Raw genomic sequence first — 22965 nt, 5'->3', positions numbered from 1 at the left:
GCTTCGCCTCTAAGAGTGGAACGCGACAACGTCTTGCAACGCGACAACGTCTTGTCTTGCAACGCGACAACCTCTTGCAACGCTTCCAGGAGTCCATAGAACGCCATCGCCGATTCGGTTCTATGCCTCACTCGTCGGTAAATTGCTTTTTGAGGAAAGGAAATGTATCTGTCTCTCATATCTCGGTGGACACCTAAACCTCCCCGGAAGAAAAGGGAGGAGGATGGGAGTGAGCGAAGACACCGTATTCACTAGACGCACCTTTGTTCTTCTTCCCAAACCAACGAGCTGGCATGGCGGAGCAATAAAGACAAAAAAAAAAAAAAAGCTGGCATGGCGGAGTGGATAGCATGCTCGTCTCACACTCCGAAGACCGGGGTTCGATTCCCGAGCTCGACCAATTTCTTACTCGGTTTTATTTATTTATATGGCTTGACTAGAAAAGTTAATTAGGCTAATTGAGTAACAAAGCAATTAACTAAGCTCAGTCCCACTTACTTGGGGCATCACTATACGATCCCTTCAATTGGTTGCCTGGTTACTAGCCAAAGTACAATTGGCCCCGTTTGAAATTCGCGCACTGTGACGTCACGACCGTTTGGACCAACTGAAAAGCGTGACATTTCTGTCGACAACTGCTGCTTACAACGATGAGACATTAAAGGCTTTCGCCTTAAAATGCCTGTGACCATCTAGTAGCAACATAGCATAGTGGGCGAGTTGGTAATGCATCTTTAAGGAACGAAACAGCGCAACTAAAACGAAGGACCAAGAAAAAGAGAGACACGAACACGCGCTGACTTACAACTGACTGTTTTAATCGGAAAACCACATATAAATATAAACCACATATCTCTAATCGCTGCTTCACAGGCTCACGTCGTCATCGCAAACCACTAACATAAAAAGAAAGAAGAGACCATTGGCGAAAGGTAAGCATCTACAGGCTCCCACGCTTTTCCAACAGATATATCTCGCGCTTAGACAAGGCTATCGAAGTGCTGCTCACACATGAGTCACCTTCTGTGCAGATATGATACGCCTCTACTACTTCCCGTACCAGTTGTTCTTTATGGCGATACAGCACAACAGTATTGTCAAAGTACGGAGTGCATAGGCAGGATTTGCAATGTGCAGCCAGTTTTGACGAACCGGAGCCACGCAAAGAATTAGCGTGTTCCAAAAGGCGTTCGTTGAGGCACCTGCCTGTTTGACCCACGTAGAAATGGCCGCACGAGAACGGAATCCTGTAAACGACTCCAACTCTGCACTGCACTAACTGAGTGGCATGCCGGACTCCGCACCCTTCTGTGGCGTTGCCGTTTTCTTTCTTGCGTTTCACTGACGCCGGAACCTTGCTCAGCTTATTAGGCGCTGAAAACAAGACCTTGCCCCCAAACTTCGCCGCTATCTTCTTCCATCTGTGAGACAGCCGATGCACATATGGGACTACCACCCCTTTGTTCTTACTTCCAGTGTCATTTTCAGCTACTTTTTCTTTCTTTGTTTTCATTTTCAAGAGTAGCCTGTTGCACGTTGACACTAACACCTCTTCCGGAAAACCTGCTGCTCTGCAACGAGACCATTGTGTGTCAAAGCTTGAACCAACTTCATGCAAGCATGACTTCTTAATTACCGCTCCAAGGCACGCCATGGCGATCCCGTTCTTGACCAGCTTGGAATGATTTGAATCAAAATCAAGAAATCAAGAAGTGGCTTTTGCGTTCTTGGTGCGTAACGCCAACATACATGGTTCCTTTGAAACTTGAAGTTGACATCCAAAAACTGCAGGCGTTCTTCAGAAGGCATTTCATAGGTAAACCTTAGTTCAGGCGCCGTGCTTGAAAATACCTTCATGATGTCATTGACCACTTCAGGGCTTGCTTCCGTTGGTAGTGCCACAAGATAGTCATCCACGTATCTAAGGATGCTAGAGGTGCAATCCTTGAGTTCTTTCTCCAGTGCCCTGTCCACTGCGCTTAAATATATACTGCTCAAAACAGGTGCTACGCTTGAGCCGATGCATATGCCGGACCGCTGGACGTATGTGTCTCCACCCCACGACACCAATTTACTCTGCAGATACACGCTCAATAGCTCCATAAAAGAATCAACTGATATTCCGCATTCCATCACAAAACGACTCTCGTCGTTGTCTTCTGTGACACATTCCTTGACATGTTTCATGAGAGTCGGATGTGGCAGCGAGTAATAAAGATCTTCTATGTCGATGCTGAACGCGGATACAACGCACAGTTCTGCCTTTGATACCGTTTCTATAACCTTGAACGAATTTTCCACCAGGAACGGGTCCTTTATGTTCAAGGAAGATAGGTGCTTTTTCAGGAAACCTGACACCAAGTACTGCCATGTACCGTGTTCATTCACTATTGCTCTGAATGGTACATCCACTTTGTGGCTCTTGGCTGAGAAAAACACTTCGAGCTGTAGGCCTTTTGTACTATGTACAGCTTTTTGAAGAGCCTCCAGGTGTAGCTCTTGGAGCAGTGCGACTGCCTGTCTTTTGCACTTCTTCGGGCTAACTTGCACTTGCTTGAAGTGTTTGTTAACTGCTGCCCCTGCTTTTTCTCCAAGCACACTATCAGGTAAAATAACAAACTTCACACGGGAACAACTGGTAGAGGCGTATCATATCTGCACAGAAGGTGACTCATGTGTGAGCAGCACTTCGATAGCCTTGTCTAAGCGCGAGATATATCTGTTGGAAAAGCGTGGGAGCCTGTAGATGCTTACCTTTCGCCAATGGTTTCTTCTTTCTTTTTATGTTAGTGGTTTGCGATGACGACGTGAGCCTGTGACGCAGCGATTAGAGATATGTGGTTTATATTTATATGTGGTTTTCCGATTAAAACAGTCGGTTGTAAGTCAGCGCGTGTTCGTGTCTCTCTTTTTCTTGGTCCTTCGTTTTAGTTGCGCTGTTTCGTTCCTTAAAAAAAACCATCTAGTACTAGTCTCAAAAAATTTACTGAAGCGGGCAGCGGTTATTGGCGTGCGGCGAATGTTAAGTATAGATGTAGAGTGGTAGCGCTGTTTCCAAGAAGCCCATACTTTCAAAACATGGCGGCTAGTCGTGCGGAGCCGGCGTCATAGCGTACGTGTCGTTCGGTGGAAAAAAAAAAGAAAGAAACGAGAAGAGGAGGTGGAAGAACGAAGCCACGTCGAGTGCTTACTACCAACACAATTTTTAGATAGCGTTTTTTGTGCCTTCGCCCTCGCCTCGTGTGTGGTGCTGAATTTCAAGGTGTTATTTGTCTTAATGCCCGAATGGTACAGTTATAGGTTATTGATCCCCTGTTCGTGAACTGTTTTCGAGCGCCGGAGCCTTTGCGAGCAATGGGCTGTGACAGGACTGCGTTCATCAAGGATTGCTCGCATAAAAATAAGCAGTAGCGGAAATTTTCATTACAAGACAATTTTTATTATTCGCCAATACCAACGCACAACTCACACTCATAATAGTGACGTAATAAGAGGTTGTGAGCTAGCCCGTGGGACAAGGTCAGAATTTACACATGCTTGCTCGGCATAAATGTATGAAGAGTGCTGCAAAAAGTGCTGCACTTTTTCAGTGAAATTAGGTCTACATTTCAGAACATAGGGAGAACAGACATTTCCATTAATGCGATCAAAAGCTACGCTGATCAAACGAAACATAAATCAAGTGCTCGCGCAATTGAGAAAGCAAAGAAAGATATGGGTGAATGAGCAAAGAAGAATTGTGAGCTTACCCAGTAACTAGCTTAGTGTTCTAGGCTGTTGGTCAGATATACCTATATGCTCAAATAACTTCTCTCATTCCATCATTCCACCAAAGTTTGTCCCATGTTTGTGCACTCACCTCATATTGGCACTTCAATTACACTTACTGATGCCACTGATGTCGCTAACTTATGTCGCTGGAATTTGGTTCTAGACCGTATTCGAGCCTCGCCTTCGCGACCTATGTCGATTGACACTGGAATGATTGTGACGTCGAAAATGCTGTGTTGCCCGCAGAAATCGACTGAACTGAGGCCACGGAAACGGTGAACATTAAAAAACCGGAGCTGCCCCTGAAGTGGGAAGGAAGGTGGAATAACACCTCTTTTGGGGCTAGTTGGTGCATACTTGAGTAAGAGAAAAACTAGCGCCAAACCATGCACACAACAAGAGTCTTCGTTCTTCTCTTGTGGTGTGCATGGTTTGGAGCTAGTTATTCTCTAATTCGAGGAAGGTGTGGAGTTGTGTTGCATGGTGCGATTTTATTCGCTGTCTGTTTTTTTTTTGTTGTTGTATTATCTCCCGACTTTTTTTCTGATCGTGTATAGTACTGACGACGTCGTTGTGCTGCGTCACGTGACCCTCTTGCCGTCAGAGGCTTTGTCTATGCTTTGCCACGCTGTCACCGATTGCGTACTGACAGCGAAATAATGAAGTCCGCTAGATGGCCTGTGTGCGGTTCCATTCCTTGCTCATGGCTACTACAAATGTCGCTGGTAAAAGCAATGCTGGGACTGCTGTATACGGAACAGGGCATTGACGTCACTTTACGAGGGACTCCTCAGCAGCATCGTTTGGAACATAGCTTTGGATGCAGTGAAGCACCGGTAAAGACAGAGGCAGAACAACAAATAAAAGGAAAAAAACGCTGAGGGCCTGTTCGTTATTTTTTATGGTCTCCGCAATTTGAGGAGTTGGCTACCTCTTGCCTCATGGCGCTCGCAGCACTGCAGCGAAGTTTCACCCCGGCTCCAACAAGACAGTATGCACCGTCTCTGTGGGCGGCAGGCATCCTTCGCAGGAAAAAAAAAAGAAGAAAACTTTACGCCATGTCACTCAGCGGCTCGCGGAAGCACTTCAGACGGGACACAAAGACCGAGACGACGACGGACGAAATGTCGTGTCTGCGGACTCCCTGTCGTCGTAGGTCCTCCAGAAGTGCGTGCTCTCTGTAGCTCTTGCCCTCGTGTGTGGCTTCTGCAGAACGCACCGCGACGCTACCGCCTCAGAGGAAGCGCAAGAGAGAGGGGTAAGGGGGGCAGAGGGGAACCCATTGGGTGCCAAGCGGTTCCCGCATGTGGGCCAAGGGGTGCTCGCGCGCCAGACCCGTGCCCCGTTCGTTCGTTGTTCCCTTTGCTCCTCGCTGCTGGCGTACGTGTCGCACGCAAGATGCAAGCGCGCGGCGCGCGCGCTAGCCGAGTAGCTAGAAAGTTTCGCAAAATCCGAGCTCGCGGGCTCTCCTCTCCGCTGCGAAGGGGTGGAAGGAAAGGGGGAGGAGGGGAAGGCACCGTTGAGAAGGTAGCGCCAGCGGAGGGAGACCGCAGAGGTCCGCTATTTCGGTGCCCCGCGAGCGGCTCGGGGTCTGGTCCTCCGAAGGGGTCGAGACTTTGTGCCGGGGTCTTCTGCGCGCTCCTTGGAGCGAAACCGTCGAACGCGAGCGAAGTCGAAGGCGACGCCGGTGTTCGCTGCTGGTGGCGGAGCTCGGTGGCTCGTGTCGTCGCCGCCGGTGGTGCGGTGCCCCGTGGCGCTGAACCGAAGGGTCCTCGGCGCGCGTTTCTCTCGAAGACGCGAAGAAGCAGGGGTGGCGGGGCCATGTCCTCCTTTCTGGACGTGCTCAAGGGGCGCCTGGCTACCAAGCACAGGCAAAGCAACAAGGCGAGTACTCTACACGCTTCTTCTCCTTCTAGATGACATCATCCGCCGCTCACGTCTATCTCAATGTCTCGCCTGTCCCGGATGAACTCTCACGCGTGCGGCGATCGGTGACAGTGTCGGCGGCGCATCATCTCGGAGCTGTCGAGTGCGTCGCGCGCGTGTGTGTACACCTGTCAAACCGGGGAGAGGGAATTCCCGTGGTCGTTTAAGTTTTAACGGTCGTCGGTCCCTGGTTTTATAGACACGAGGCGTCCCCCGTTTGCCTTGTGTACCAGCGAAGCTTGTCAGCATAAACGGCTGCAGCTGCATACAACGTCTAGACGAATGCCCTTGTGCTCTATAGATGTGCGGCGGTGGGGATTTCGCAACGGCAGACGCCGTTCGCGTCAATGTCCGCGGACGCGTGCGCGGTTATATTCAGATATGTTTTGTAAATGGTGCGGTCGCTCCCAGCTTTAGCTGTGTAAACTCCGAACTAATTATGTAAACTTCTTTTATCGCGGCACCCGTGCCTGTGTCAGGCGGAGGACATCATTAAGTTCTGCTGGCAAGTATAGTCAGCGAGGATGAATACAAGCTGTTCGAAGTTCGCACAAAGTTACTGTACCGAGTGTGAGACGGCTAGTAGAACATGTCTTGCTCTTTTAGGACATTAGTTGTAGAGTTTGCTGGCTATTCGCTGATGCTCTCTACTTCAGCTGATTTGTGGGCTATAACTTCAGTGTGGCCAGCAGTTGAATGTATGATGTGAAAGTGTAGAAGCCATTATCGCGTACATTGGCGATGATGTTAAGCTATCAAGCAGGCGCGCACAAACATGGCATGAAAAGTAACGGAGTTTTGTAGATGTGTATGTTCGTGTGTACATGTTTGTTTGCGTGTATGTTTGGTCACTCAAGACGAGTGTTCTGGGCGAGTGAATATGAAAGGATAAACAACCCAGAAGGGGCCTGGGGGAGAGACTGACAGAAGAAAAGAAGTATAAGAAAGCATGAGTATGGCGTCGTTTTCATGCGAGGCACGGGAACGCTTCTTTGCGAGGTATAAACTCACCGTGAAGTTATGTGATAACAGTGTGTGTTTTATCGAGGTCATCGAGTTGTGAGACCAAGCAATCAGAAGATTTAAGTTGTTGCACTCGATAAGGATAGCGTATGTGTGCCCTTCCCAAAGAATGCGGTGTGTGGAAGGTTTCCTGCATTTGGTCTAGACCAGGGGTTCTCAAACTTTTTTGCTTGGAGGAACCCCAAAAGCCTTCAATAAGTTCCAGGAACCCCCCCCCCCCCCCCCCCCTACCCCACTTTCACTTACCAGCAATGTTGTCGAGTGCATTTTTGCAAAGAGAGAGTTGCAAAAGTTAAATTTTGTTTTGCACCGATTAATACAAATACTAATGTGATGGGTGGTACTGCTTCCCTTTTGAGATCAAGTCAAAGCGTGGCTCAGCAGCACTCAGAGCCAGTCTCATATCAGCTGCCGGGTCGGGGCCAGTGAGGGTTCTCGCGGAACACAAGAAGACAGCCCGCGGAACCCCTGTGTTCCGCGGAACCCAGTTTGAGAACCCCTGGTCTAGACTGTCAGCTTGCCCACGCGTTTGCAGAAAATCTCATCGGTTTTTCCTAGCAAGTTGCTACTGTCGGTACAAGAATTAGCTGGCTTGCCTGTACGGCCAAAAATATATACCCGTTTGTATATGCATATTCTGCATCAACATTGTCATGTACGGTCGTAGAGTTATTTGGCTTTTTTCGCTAGACAGCATTTTCAGAGTCCTAACATTCACCCACAGTGTTTGATGTAACAACAGACCCCCACGGTCCACTGCCTCTACGGAATTTGTGGTTCACTATATATGGCTGGGTATAGCTGTGTACTTAAATAAGTGTGAGGTGTTCACAAAGCACGCGTTCTTCAATGGGTCCTCACACTGTGTGCGCAAGAGCACTATGCTGAAGTCCCACATAAGTTTCTGTGCAGGAGAAGTACCGTTCGCGTACAGTTTTTATTGAGTTAACACAGTGAGGCGCCAACTCAGCTAAAAGGTCTCAAACAGAGCAAGACCAGAGCTGCGTAGTTCACAATATTGCGGATCCTAGCTTCATTAAAATAAGCACCATTTGGCATCGTCAAATTCTCAATCAACAAATAAAAATAAATGATGGAATGAACAAGATCCTGCAAGCCCCGATTGTGCGCGAAACATTACACGTTTCGCGCGACACATCAGTACGTGTCAATTATTCCAGCCAAACAACTATCGGGTTTGAATGGCTACGAAAATGGGCATGCAGTCATCGGTTAAAAAAAATAATGTAGAAATGCTTAGTCAGAAGACGAATGGCTCAACCTCGACCGCGTCAAATGATTAAGGAGGGGGTGGAATAAGGTTTATGGGTGTTTAACGTGCTAAAGCGACTCAGGCTACGAGGGACGCCGTAGTGAAGGGCTCTGAAAATTTGGATCACCTGGGGTTCTTTAACGTGCACTTACATCGCACAGTATACGGGCTTCTAGAATTTCGCCTCCATCAAAATTCGACTGCCGCGGCCGGGATCGAACCCGCGACCTCCGTTCTTAGCGACCGAAAGCCACAAGCACTGAGCCACCGCCGCTGGTTTATTCTTTGGCCGCAGATGTGCGTGTGGAAGCGAGCCATGACTTTGGAAACGACTGGCGCCATCTACAAGTTTGTTCCTAGACAATTTAGTAACCTTTTTCGGGCAAAATGGATTACAGACAAGATCAGTCACCAGGTGACCGTTGATGTAACCCCGCCACGTTACGCGTTGTTCAGGCCGACATCTTTTGAAAGTAGGGAGGGGACTACGCAATATCCCGCGGATACCGCTCGACAATGTAATCAGCCCATTTAGCAAGACGCAACTCGCTCCGGGAACAATCGTGTTAAGCGGTTCTCGTACCGCCGCTTAATCGCAGCTATTGTATCGTGCTTATACTGAGCGGAATCGCGTTCTACTGCGATACCGAGTGGAGCGGCGCTTGTAAACATCCCTAATCTCTTACACAGCTTCCTTGCTCGGAACAGTTTCCGCTTGTTCTAGATAGAACGTACTTGCTCTGACATCGGTGGGACTCCTCTCAAGCAGCGTGATAATAGTTCTTCCTGGTTATAGCAACTGTATCTTCGTGCGTGGGAAAATATTTGAAAAAAAATAGCAGTGTGGGAAAATAATCTTATAAAGTGCCGTTCGGAGCGTTTCGTGTACTCTACTGTTCTCCGTTGTCCTCTTTAACTTCTCGCCATCTTGTGATTTTTTAGTACTGTCCGAGCTCTCCTTTGTCTCACTATCCCCTCTGTCTCTTAACGGGATAACGCTATAAGGCGATGATGATGATGCTGTCCTCAGGCTTAAACGCTATAAGGATCCAGCGGTTTAGCGGAAAACCCGAAGTCGTCGTTGTCGTCGCCGGCGGCGCCGGCTTGAGCGAAAATCCCCAGAGAAGCAGGTGACCCACCTGCCTATATGTCACGTGACCATGTGACGTCATCACAACCTCCCTACCATGTTGTAAGCAATGTGACCACCTTGGCAGTTGGCAGCTATATTAATGACTGATCGCGAGAGGTTGCTCGGGAATTGCAACCTGGATTCCGCAAGCCTCCCCGGTGGCTTTGCTTGAAACAGCCACCTGCAAGTGCAGTGGTGCATCGCCTAACTGCTGCACCACTGCGCCAGGAATTATATGAGGACTCCCAGCGATCTATGAACTTCAAGTTGAGAATGACTAATTCCGCATATATTAATGCATTCACCCGTTGCGCCACTCTTTTCCTCTGATAAAGTAACACACAGCAATCAAGTTCCTTTTGATAGTAAACGCACGGAATCGTTCTCTTTCGATCGTCTAACAATGCGCATCTCACCGAACGCGATCCTATATTATACTAATGCCACTTTCGACCTTTCTAAACACTATCACGTCTGAGCTTGATGGGCGCTTTATAATGAAGAGAAGCTGCTCCATTCCAACCCGATAATTTTAAACACTTCGGAGATACCTTGTAGATTGCATGGCCTACATAGTCACCCCCTTCTATTAGGCCGCCTCCATATGCACACGCAGCTCGTTCGGTGTCGATTTTGGTAACTGCTCTAATGTAACATGCCAAGGATGGCCGCAGCTTACACGCGGAATCCTTTGCGACAAGTCGCGTGGCGCCATCTTTACGCGGGCATGTTGGTTGAAAAAGTCGATTTCAGGGTGGGCGCCTCCGCGTTTTACGGAAGCTGTGGCGAGTGTGGGCGCTTTCGGTTCCTCCTCTGGTAAGCAAGGAGCCAATAGGAGTCCTTAGTGGGACCGCCATTTGCCAATATGTTCCCAATAGTGGGCGGTATACCTGTGCTGCTGGGGCGGCTTTTTTAAAAGGCGCAACACCCTGCTGATTTATTTATATTACGTTATAAACGAGTACATCCGTGACCCTGAAAGCAATGTTGCTCATGATATCTACATATCATGGCGTAACAGAAATTACGCAAGAAATAATCTTGGAAGGTGGGAATTTTTTCTGTTTCTTTCTTATTTGGGCGAGTTCTTTACGTCGCTCAGTAAAGATGAAAGTTTTCCTTACGCTGGATAACAATTCGCGACTGAAGGGGTGATGCAAATCTTTGTGGTTGCGTGTTCTTCTACCTCAAAATGAGGGAAAAATAAAGCGCGAATAGTTTTTCTTTGTGCGGTCGAAAGTGGCCGCCTACCGCATTTTGGCGACATACATTCCCCGACTGCAGCATTGCTTTGCTTATCTGAAATTTACAAGTTCCCAATAATTCAATCTAGTAAATATTAATAGGAAGAAGAAAAAGCAGAAGGTGAAGAAAAACAAAACTAGTAAATTTATGTGCAGCTCTTCACAAACCGCTTATCTGAGGAGGGCGCCCCCCCCCCCCCCCCCCCCCCCCCCTACTTAAAAAAAATAAGCTTCTACTTCGATTCGACTGTAAATACAAAAGAAAAAACAAGCTCAGCTTTACTTCCTCTCTACACAGCTAACGCTTGTTTACGATTAAATAAGTGTTTATTAATTACAGACAGTGTTTATAAATTATGAGGCTTTACTGCGTGAAAGCGACGATGACCTCTTCGGGTGCCTTGGGAACCAACATTAGGAGGAAGAAAACTGAGCTCCTGAATTTCGGAAGTGCAAAAGGACAGAGACCTTAGAGCCACGCTGCAGTTGCGATGACCAGCGTGCAAGAATCACCGTGTGAATGACCCTTAGGGTTAGTTAGACAGCGCTCAAGACACTGACATTCGCCGCTCGAAATTATTACTGAAATTTACCCTATCGGCCGGCTTTCTGAAAAAGAACAATCTGAGAGATGCCCAAGATGACGATTCTGCATGACCTTCTATGCACCTGACTGGTGAACATCATTGACCACCTAAAACTTCCCTAAACCGATATCTCTTCCCTCTCGTTGGTGAGCTCTCTTTATGATAAGAACAGGATGAATTTTTAATGAATGAATGAATGAATGAATGAATGAATGAATGAATGAATGAATGAATGAATGAATGAATGAATGAATGAATGAATGAATGAATGAAACTGTTATAATTTAAATGTCGTAAAAGCGTCCGCCGATGAGCCTGTTAACGATTTACCCGTCACCCATTTGGAGTTGAGCAAACAGTGTTTGTTTTGCCTTGACGATAATTACGTGTGGCTAGGACCTTGGAGAAAAAAATCGAAAGAGCAGTAGTTGACTCCGCCGGATACGAACGCGTCCGTCTCATCGTTGCTCAGCTTACTTCCCAAACTCTTCCAGCAACTGAAAAGAACAGCCTGAACCTCTTCTCGGTACTTCCGGCCGGTGTTAAGAGAAACGTGCGTCACGGCCAAGCTGAAATCTCGTGTAAGTCGTAAATAGGCTGCGTCTTTGATACGGGCGCTGGGGAAAGCGTGGCTGATAGCGGAAGTGCCTTGTTTAGCGCTTAGCTGGAATAAAGTCGGCTCTGCTCACTCTGTCAAGCTCATTTGGTGCAGTTCTCTGGAAGCTCGGGACACAAAGATGCATGTACATTTTCATGCGCGCACCACCCAGTAGTGCAGCTACATCGTGTGTCTTCTTCGGCCCATGCGATTTTTTTTTTTTGCATATTGAGTAAAAAAACTACAAAAGAAAAGAAAGCGAAGAGCGTGAACTGTTTATTGACAAAGAGGAATGTGGGGGCTACTCTGAGGAAGGTCAAACGTTAGTACAACGCATCGTTCAACGACTTTACTCTTTCTCAAGTGAACGAGCAGAAGCAACTCCTGCTTCTGCGGCACTGCACGGAATTAAGCGAGGGGCAACGCTGCCTCCGAGAATCCCGTAATGCGTGAATCATGGAGGCCGTGAATGCAGCGTACTCTGGCTGGCACGGCTGGCACCCGACAAATGGGCGCTGGAGGACGATGGGTCAGAGCGGCGCCGGCGGTGAGGCAGCGCCGGCGCCGGCGTCGGCTGGCGGCGTTGGGCTTTGCTTATTTGTTTGGCGCCACTGTTATTGTTTGTCTCGGTGGGGCGGTCGTGACGTCAAAGGGCTTCCCTGAACACCTCTCTCCCCGTGACCTGGCTTTTCTCTCTCTCTCGTACTTCTCTGGCGGTGATTCACAGGCACCTTCGCGAAGGAACGCGAGTGGCGCTAAGTGTTCCAAGTGCGGACCTGTAGCTGCCCACTCCAGACGCTAGACGCGCAGTCGTAACGTCTCTTGACAGACGTTTCCGTCTCTCCGAGAAGCGGGCGAGCTGTTTTTCGAGAGCATTTGCTGGTGAAATTGGTCAGGTGACAGGGACGCTCCGCGTGACGAAAACGCGTTCAGTCAGGCCCACTAAGTGCGTGTCCCGCATATTTCGACTTGTCGGTTTTATTGAACATAGACCTGAATGCGGTTTGCCATGCAAAGACAGGATGGGTATGCGGACCAATGAGGGAGCGGTGTCTCTGTGCGGGAGCTGGTGAGCTCATGTCAGCGAGGGATGTGTTGTAGTATGAGCTGCCTCTGTCACTTACTGGCCCCTATAGAGGACAACAGGAAAGCCTGGGTGTCCCCCCTTCTTCACGTAGAACTATAATGAAATCCGTGGATATTATCACCCGGGAGGAAACTTCTGGCTGCAAATGTTGTTGTTGTTGCCTCTGTAGCGAGACAAATAAAACATTTGCTTCTTTTGTCTTCCTGCCTTCTTATCGAATCGGATATCTTGCATCGAATCTGGGACCACTTAATTATTTTACGATGTCAGTGTATATTTTCTCGCCTGCATTCTGTATATCTCCACGCCTCCGTGCAGCGACTCAAAAACGCATACGGAAAGAACGTTGTCGAACAGAAGTTATGCATTGGCTTTGTAACTGCTGTTCAAGAGCCACGCTAAGGTGGCAGCTTTCGACAATTCGATTGTATGCGACGTACTGTACGTCTTTTGTTGTCAGTAAATTTACTACCGAAAATTTCGGCCCAGGCCTTAACGTACCTCACGTCTACCGTTGAATAAACCTCCTCTCTCACCCAAGATTTACAGAACGTTTAGTTTTCATAACGGACTTCTGTCGTCATTTTTTAACCTTGCAACCTGTCTGGGAGTGTCTGTTGCGTTTAAAAATTTTATGAATCAGCTTTTAATGAGCTGATGATGCTTTGACAAACCTCGCATTTCCTATAGCACATGCATCCATACGCACGCACAGAATTCGGCGTCGAAATTGCCTCTGAGAACCTGGTTGTTTCGTCTGGCGGTTCTTCAGTGATCGAATGACATTTGATATATTACGCACTATTCTCAACGCAACATAACACAAACCAAGACAACGCAGAAATTTTAACAGTTAGCGTTGTAAGCTCCCCGCTGGCGTTTCGCTGCAGCGATTGCACAGCTCAATGCCACGCACCTTGTTATCACTGTTCTGTTCTTTCGCCTGTAACATCCTCACATAACATCGTGTTTTATAAACAAACTGCTGACTGAAACCATCTTTTAAAAAAGATTTACTTGAATACGAAAACGTTTATCTTTCAGAAACTAAGCACACATGATGACCTACAGGCGCCGTTTAAACCTGCATCTTGGCAATGAAGTCATGTGTAAAATCTTGCCTCAAGGTTCATAGCACTATAGCTCGGTGGCACGTTGTGTAACGGGTGTACAAACCTGGCAACACTTGCCTATAGCGCTCGAGCGGTATGTTGCGTGGCAAATGAAGTGAAATGTCATCGCAGCTGCTTTGCTAGGGGCAAGGCTCTTGTGCCTGTGCAGTTCCCATGTCTGTTCGGCTCAGCTCTATAGCGCAGGTATTGTCAGTCAAACTCAATACCTGCTTTAGAATTTGGCTTTATTTCCTCCGCATAGCACTACTGGAATACTCCCCTTACAAAAAGGTTTTAGACAGTCTTTAGAGTGTCTATAGACTTCTGTCTAAAAGTCTATGGACTGTCTGTAGACAAAAGTCTATAGGCAATACAAATGCCATAAGCAGCCTGTAGATAATCTGTAGATTTATGGCCATACACTTTTAGTAGACTTTTTCCTATAGACTATGAATAGGCAAAAAGCAATATCTATAGGAAGTCAATAGAGTCAATAAGAAGTCTATAGACTGTCTATAGACCATTTTCATAAGGGTCCAGACAAGTGTGATCGCGTCCGTACTCGTCAACAACTCGCAGTTTTCTTAAACAGAAATACCTCCACAGGCTTAACGTATACGGTATATTCAACGAACTGACTTGCTGAACGACTGAGAGCAAAATACCGGAAATCTCGATTGAAATATAACCCAACGCGTTCTTCCCTCCTAACATTAGATATCTATTATGCGTGTACTGTCGTGTGTAGGATACAATGTGACGCTGTTGCCGTCGCTGAATGACAGTATTGTGCGGAAATAAAATGTGAATGTGTCCCAAGACCACATTCGATAAATCGTGCTAAGATGAAAAAAAAAAAAAAACTAGTATGTTGCGGTTGCAAACAACTGCGGGTAAGAGCGAAGCGAAAAACACACTGACATACACTGTTTCTTTTCGTCGTACCCACCTGCCTCCCGGCTGGCGCTTGGTGTGTAAACACCGGCGCCAGCCCTCCTCGCACGCGAATCGCATCAACTTCCAGGTTTCAGGGACGCCAGCAAGGCCGCCTCGTTGCGCCATTCCTACCGGGAGCTCGGGCCCCCCTTTCTGCCAGAATCTCGAAATGACGTCTTCATCCGCCGGCAGCGCAATATTCCGGGGCGCCGACCATGACATGGTGGAGGTGATGGATAAGGGGGCTGGGGCGGAGGGTTTCGAACCCCCCCCCCCCCCCTCAACTCGCGTGCGCGTCGTTTACGATGGTTGCACTCTTGGCGGGAAACTCTCCCTTCGCTTCTCAGACTGCGCGCAATAGAGAAACCAAATGTACAGAAAGAGTGCACTGTCAACACTAATACTAGAAATAAAGTTGTCATGTCTTTTCACCGTTGCGCTGTGCGAAGAGCTGATAGCGATAACACGAAGACAGTATTGTCTTCTAACCTTGTACAAGCTTGTCTTCAGATTGCGCTTCGCCTGACTTTTGCGGGTGATCATTTTTATTGAGGCTAAGCTATTATACGCTGCTACAGTAGCGGATGGTTTGTCATGTGGACTTTTAGGCAATAGCGTCCTGGCATCGAGCTCACGCCGCTATATTCTAAAGCACTATATGGTTTTATGGGCGGTTTAACGTCCCAAAGCGACTCAGGCTATGAGGGACACCGTAGTGAAGGGCTCCGGAAATTTCGACCTCCTGGGGTTATTTAACGTGCACTAACATCGCACAGTACACGGGCCTCTAGAATTTCGCCTCCATCGAAATTCGACCGCCGCGGCCGGGGTCGAGCCCTCATCTTTCGGGTCAGGAGCCGAGCGCTATAACCACTGAGCCACCGCGGCGAGCTCTCTAAAACACTATGAATTTATGGTGGTTCGCTATTTTTCACTTTGATATTGATATGCACGCCAGCACCAAGACTGCACCGATTGAAGAGAACTGAAGGAAACATACCCTCGAAAACGTTGTTACAGCTGTGACAGTAAAAAGGGGCGGAGGTTTGTAACTGTAATAAATAGGAAGGTCATATTTTGTTGTCTAAAGCAGTGAAACCGTGCTTCCTTCCCGATCAAAGACTAGCCCTGCTTTTGTTTCTATTTTTCTGTTCGTCCCACTGCACTGCCGTCTTGGCCCGGTACTCGCTAACGGCTTCTATCACCTATGCCTTTCTCTTTACCTGCTTTTTTTTTTCTGGCATCTCCCTTTGCGTTCCGTGTTTTATTGCAGCGCCTATCGTTTGATCTCACTAAAAGGAGCCGATGTCAAACCTTTTCTCCAATGCACACAAGATTGACGATGCTCTGTCACAAAGCTCTCGACGCCGAAACTCCTTAACTCTCTCCTCTCCGCCGTTCGCAAGGCATTCGAGCGCGAGCAGATGCGACCGGAAACGACCGCGTTCTTTCTCCGAGGGCTCGCGACTCACGCGTCTGCTCCAAAAGCACGCGCGCCACCCGACGGCAAATGGCATAAACGCACGCACACACGCAAACACCCCCGCCGGGAGCTTTTTTTACGACTCCTCCCAATACTGTCGGCGTCTTTCTTCGGAAGCGCCGCCACTACGGTACCGCTCCTGCTTTACGATGTTTTACTGCTATTCTAACTCGCACCACACCATCGAACCTCCTCCCCCATTCCTCCCCCTTCTTGTAGCACTGTCATTAGTCTCCACAGCGACAGCATCCACCCCGTTCGCCCGTCTGTCTCCCTAGAGCGCGAAATTGGATATACAACCGAACGAACGCGCATGCTCCTGCTGCTGCTGTTAACGGGGAGGAAGGCACACGCGCTCACTTTGTAAATTTCGCAGAGGGCGACTCCCGCCGCCCTGATGTAGCCGTCGCCTCCGCAAATAGAAAGCCTTCGGTTTTGCAGCAGTGCCGCGGAGGACTGATGGCGACGCGCAGTGCTCGTTTTAAATCTCGCGTTTCGCCTTCGTCGTCGTCATGGTCGCCTCCCCACTCAGCGATGGTCTGCTGCCATCTGCAGCGCCACCTAGACAAACTACCATATGCCGATGGGGTGGGGGTCTCCTCGCCCGTCGCTTGAACTAGGGGACCCATTGTGCACTGTGTGGCGAGTTGCTATTTGAGGCGTGGGAGTGACGTCATTAACGGGGGCTCGCAGATGCGTTTAAGTGCTGTTGGCGATAAGAATCTCTGATAAGTTCATCCAGGGTGTTCTGTCTCTTCCTGTTCTCTTTATATAATACCCGGATATAGCGGCCCCGATGACGTCAATTCCAGCAGTATACAAGCTATGGCGCCTTCCTTTGAATATAGTGCAGCTCCATGGCGTGTAGAAGGGGGAATCGACGATAGAGGTTGTTCCGTGCCATTTATTACAGACATGCTTCTCTCTCCATTTTGCCATAGGCGCGATATTTGAGTCAAAATATGACAGCGACCCTTTCATTATGCTTGGGCACTCACTTTTTTGTCAGCGCTTAGCCGTAGCTCTTTGTTACAGTAACATCGTTTGTTTCTTGTCATCAATCAACAAAATTAAAGAGTAAGAATATTAATGTTACCAACATCAACGGTGTAATCAGTGCGTTAACAGAAAGAGCGGCTCCTGGCATAAATGTGCTTGCTTTGCTGTAAACAGAGCCAATCAATACTGCATATAACAGTACAAATATAAGGACAGGACAATGAGCCACCATGATATAGCCGATATGATGAAGATATACTCAGTATGACGACAGCCACTATAAATGCATATGAACTTGCCCAACTTTCCATATCATACAGAGTGCGTCAAGTGCCAGTAACCTCTCTATACTCGGTAACGTTGGTGATCCGTAAAAGGAACTATCCATTTGAGAGAGACGAATCTCTGTTTACAAACTTCGCCGGTGGTCCATATTGAACTGCATCGGCGAGCTCCGTGATTCAGTGTCATTTCGCGAGCTCCAATGCCACGGTGGCCTCTTGACTGCTCGCGCATAACGTGTTCCACGTGCGAGTCCAGACTCGGTGTCGGCCGATGAGAGAGTATTTGCACCACGTTTGTTATCATCTTTTTAACGTGGTAGCGGCGCCGTCTGGTCGGTGTTCGTTGGCGTGTGGTAGGCACGTTGTGCACATGCGACGGATGACGAAGCACTGCTTGGGTGACTGAGTCACTGCCAGATGACCCCGCACCGACACATGTAGAGTTGTCAGGCAGCATGCAGTGTGTTGAGCAGCCTCTCAGCAGTGTTCGCGCTCTGCTGCAGAGGTGATGAATTTTTATGGCTCAAGGGCATCTGTGGCCAAAGAGGTGGGGTCAAGGACCCAGTTACCAAGCATTTCACCCTAAAGAAGCTGAGCACCAGGCCAGGGGAAGCTTGTATCCATTGTATCACCGGTGGGTACACGGCGGCACTGGGGATCGAACGCCGCACCTGCCGCATGCGAGGCGGATGCTCAAGCGACTAGGCCACCGCTGCGGTCTATGCTGCTGAGGTCGTGCGTTCGATCTCTCCACGAGGTTAGTGGCGTGTCCGCTCGCTTGTATGAAAGGAAACCAGCGCGAAGATTTCCCCCGAATGACGCTTTGCTCATGAGTTGCGTAATCAGCTGCCTCAAAGGTAGCACCTATCACCATCTATGCGGCAGCTACAGGTGTCATAGCTTTAGCATTTTCGGTTCTGACTCGCATTTCTTTTGATTCATATCTAAAAATTGTTCGTTCTTTCTTTTTTTTTCAGCAATAGATTCCTTCCAAATTTTTACTCTCCAACTTAACATGATCCGGGGGAAACATTGATGACTTAAATCAAGGCAAACGAGACAAATTACCTGCTGAATGGAGGCACGGATTCACCGAGGGGAGTAGAGTTTTGATCAATGACATCATTCACGAAGGTGATTGTGCAAAAGTGAGATAATGTTCCGCGTTTTGACATCGAGTCATATATGGCAGTAGATTTCAATAGCCGTGGTATTTATTTCTCTCGCAGCTTTTTATATAGAACTTCTGTCCAAGCGTAATACTATGATCTCTCGATTTAGGGGTCAAGTGAATTTATTTGTTTACCTACAAATATTTCAAGCGTTATAAAAAGTCGTGAGAAGGAGAGGGACGTACACAATACTTACAAAATGCACAGTACAAAACAAATTGATCGGAAAACAGAGTCACATTTGGAAGACGATACTGGTAACCATTTGAGGGGAAAAAGAAAGCTAGGAGCGGTAAAACGAAGTGTATGCCCACAATTACAGTGCGAAGAATTTTACCGAACATATATGAATAAAACAACACAACTTAGTTTTCACACTATAAATAAATTTACATTACGCATTCCCACAGGAAAATTCCTCGGTTATTAGCGTTATATAGACCTCCGTCTGTGTCCAACAGGGGGACACGTTGCTTTTTTCTAATGCCACTTTCACTATATGAGTGAATACGAACGGTTTCTAAGCAAGCCAAATGGGCGCGAATCGCTGTGCGGAAGTGGTCGGATGAAATCACCACCAGGGGGGGGGGGGGGGGGGGGGGGGGGGGCGTTGGCGCGGAGGCACTCGACTCGCTCACATGACGCCACCGACGCTGGCCATCGCCACTACGATGACTCACCGGCGCTTCTATTTGCGGCTGCGAATGTGTCACCTGTAGTGAGCGACCGGAGTGTGAATAGAAGCGGCCCACGTGTTCTGACTGTACTCGGCACGAGCAATAACGAATATATAACTAACTTGGCGACTCGCCGCGTCAGTCAATCAACCTATACGCGTCTCGCGTACAAACACGTCGCCCGTCATAGGACGCCACTGATGACACGTGCGCCGGCAGATTGCTGTTTGACAGGTGCTCGCGGTATCTAATCCTCCATTTCATACGGACGGCCGATAACGGAGTCTCAAATTAACAAAAAGGGTATAAGAAAGACAAGGGTGACGGCGAAAACATAACGCAGACTTATCCGGCAGAACGCAACGGCTGATTGATTGATTGATTGATTGATTGATTGATTGATTGATTGATTGATTGGCTTTGGCCACGACAAAAACTAAAGCAGCACTAAAGGCTTTTAGGCAGACCGTGTAGACGAAGGTAGCCTAGTGTTCCGGACTAATTTCAACCACCTAGGGCTCTTCAACGTGCTGGAGGCAATACCACAAAGTTTAGCTTTCAGCATGCACCTGTAAATTGTCCTAAAGCCTTGAATCGAATGAAACGGCAAAAGTGTCGGGGAGAGGAACTCTTTAAACTTACACATTCTGTTCCATTGAAGGCTGCACTGCGGCAGTAACGACACTTGCCATTGCGTTGCTTGGGGCGTTTCGAAAATAAATATTTTGGAAAATTTTCGAAAATAAAAATTACCAATGATCTTCGCGCCTTCGAACAACGTACGGTATGTAAACGCACGCTCTCATTAAGCGCCCCGAATCGGATAAATTTTGGCCTCCTTGGTTTCTTCATGGCGGGCACCATAATCTCGGTACACCGGTGTTTTTGCATTTCACCTTCATCGCAATGTGACTGCCGCAGCCGGCAATCAAACACGCAGCCTCGCACTCGGCATGTGAACGCATAGCCGCAGAACCACTTCGGACAGGTATTTTCAAATATCCTATACCGTAACTACTACAATATGCGACACATTAGTTATGCAGGTAAGGGTTACGTTCTCTTTTCCTAGCCTCGTCCACATTGCGCGATTAGTTCAAAACGTAAGGCGATGGCTCAGCATTGAAAATTTATCCGCTCGCTGCCCTGCTCATGAGCGTCCATACTGACGTATTCAAAACCTCTTTGTTCTGTTTTAGTGATGTGTGAAAATTTTCAACGTGCACTCGCGCCTCCGAAAGAGACAAAAAATGCCCAGGAAGCTGGATGCAAATGAAAATAAAAAAGAATGCTATTTAGCCGCCGAAACGCCACAAGCTCATAATCTGCCTTTTCACAAGGCTGTTCTGCACATGCGCTCGTCTTCTCCTCCTCTCCACTGGTTGAAAATGAAGTTCATGGTAGTGACAGGAGCATGCGACAGATGGCGCCAGCTGTCAAACACGCCACTTCGCAAGATGGCTTTCATAAGCCTTTGAGAGTGCGCTTGTTGCGTTCCTTCACTACGAACTTTCGTTTCACGATCTCTTGTAGCTGCGACAAGAGGGCGTCGGCATGCGAGACGTCAACGTAACCTATGTTGGGCCTGCGGAACGGCTCGCAACTATGGTGGCGGGGTTTCAGTTATCTGGCTCCCCTGGTACCAAAGATGGAAGCAGCTGAGAGCGTGATGCGCATACCACTCGTCTCTGTGGTCGGCCAGGAAGGAAGGAAAGCAGCAGTCTTGTTTCTCTTTCTCGAGCTGCGGCTGCTTTCACCACGGGGCTATTATTTTCATGGTCCCGTTATAGGAGGTCTATATAAAGCGGCGCGTGGCTGCTTCCTCGCGCACTCCCTCATTAAATGAGGCGTCACACTGCACTTCCGCGTTTAATGACTGCAGTCCGGTTAATATCAACGTCATTCTAAAATTCCTTTAGACTGCCGACAGAAAAATGCGCTTGCAGAGCTGCTACGAGGCGAATCTGCTTCACGCTTGTGATTAAATATCGTGTAAGCGCTTCTTACGTAACTTATATCTTCAACGAATTCTGTTAAAGGCTCGTAAAACTGTACGTGATGATGGCTACGACAGTAACGACGTTCCACCTTTCTTGTAGGCACCTGCAAAAGTTTAATCGCCATAGCATGTAGCATGTGTGCAGGTTAGAGCTTTGTCTCCTTCCCTTTCTGCTTTTTGTCCTTTAAAACCTGGATTACTGCCTTTACTGATTGCGTATTATAATCAGCGGTCCGGAGCAGCTCTCCGAGATGTGTGGGGAGTGTGGAGAGACAAAACCGTAGCGATCCAGTTAGGTCTCGGGATCTCAATCCAAATCGCCCATTGAAACACGCTCCTCGGATTCGCGGAACAAGCAAACTTGCGCCGGATCACCGATTGGAACACGCCGTAATGGTAAACGTGCAGCCGGAACCGCAAAGTCTTTCAAACGTCCGTGCGCTGCACCTTCGTGCGCCCAAGCCGTAATTACGCCCGAGTTATTTCGCGCTACCGTGCAGCAGTTGAGACAGTAGCCACACGGCGCGGGGCTGAAACAAACAGAAAGAAAAAAACGCGAACAATGCGCACTCAGTGAGCGAAGAAGGAAAAAAAAAGTAGGAACAAATTATAGCCTGAGCAAGTAGCACGCTCAAGAAGAGTCGGAGGAATTCTCGAGGTGCGGTTTGGGACGCCTCTGGAAAGATGATGACGGAGGAGAGATGCAGGAGCAGGTTGGAGTGGTAAGGGAGGAGTTTAAGAGGGAGGAGTTTAAGAGGGAGGAGTTTAAGAGGGAAGGGGGGCGAGGCGACTATTTCTGGCTCCCGGATCACGGCGGAGCATCCTCCGCACAGACAGACTTTCTCGCTCCGTGCACAGGGTGGCGCTGCCATCCTGCAAGGCAGCAAGACACGCTTGCTCTCCGTCGGCATGACCGGAATGATTCAGGATGCAGGGTGCTGCACCGCATAGCCCTCGCTGCCTCTGCCGCGTCCGCCGCTTCCGTTGTTCTTGTGTTGCGAACCGGAGCGAGCGAGGAATTTCTCGTGCGGTATTCTAGACACCCGGTTAGACTTTTGTTTCTTTTCGTTCCCTAGTTTCTCCCTCTCCCATCATTTTGTTAATTCTTTTATCTCTGGCTGTCTCTTTAATACATTTATTCCAGCCTTCGTTCTTTGCCGTCTTCGTCTTCTTAAGCACTCGCGTTAGACTGTCGCGCCGTGTGAAAGGCGCACAGAAAGGGTCGCTCACGTAAGCTGGGAGAGGCGACGAGAGTGGTGAGGGGGGGGGGGGGAATTCGGGACATGTTGCGCGAAAGGAATAGCTGTCTGAAAGCTTTGCTTTCTGCTTGTTGTCCCCGTCTGAAGGGGAGAGAAGAGTCGCAGTTATTTCCGGTGCGGCAGTATGTCATTTGTTTGTTTGCTTATTTTTGAAGGGTTGAAAGGAAATGCCTCATACTTCTGTGGTTCCAGCACATCTGATGGTACCTCACAGCCGTCGGTATTTTCACTTAATGCTCCTGGTGTGTTCGTAAGGAATGTGCGTGTATTTCAATAGAGAAACGCTACCAATGCACCTATAGGATGCAGTGCTAATAGAAGGAAAACGAAAAAAAAAATGCGTTGCGTCGACGGTACCCGGACGCACCGTTTAATAGAGTGGGTTGCGGATCGCTGACCAGGA

General features: G+C 48.3%; 1 protein-coding gene across 3 annotated transcripts in view; it reads left to right on the top strand.

The window, feature by feature from the left end:
• The window catches only part of Sarm (sterile alpha and armadillo motif), a 158354-nt gene that overhangs the window by 58972 nt on the left and 76417 nt on the right, over window positions 1-22965 (top strand). The window contains exon 1 of one of the 3 annotated variants that reach the window (XM_089574309.1): window positions 5301-5655. The exons of the other annotated variants lie outside the window; for them this stretch is intronic. Within the exon in view, the coding sequence (XP_089430435.1) occupies window positions 5593-5655 (63 nt within the window). The 5' untranslated portion in view covers window positions 5301-5592. Of the gene's footprint in view, window positions 1-5300; window positions 5656-22965 lie in introns of those variants that run through there. 3 annotated transcript variants of the gene reach the window in all.

Source organism: Amblyomma mixtum, chromosome 2, assembly GCF_055824585.1.
Source record: "Amblyomma mixtum isolate Tamu chromosome 2, ASM5582458v1, whole genome shotgun sequence".
Taxonomy (NCBI): Eukaryota; Metazoa; Arthropoda; class Arachnida; order Ixodida; family Ixodidae; genus Amblyomma; species Amblyomma mixtum.
The sequence above is the reverse complement of the archived record's forward strand: the minus strand, read 5'-3'. Positions and strand labels throughout refer to the sequence as shown.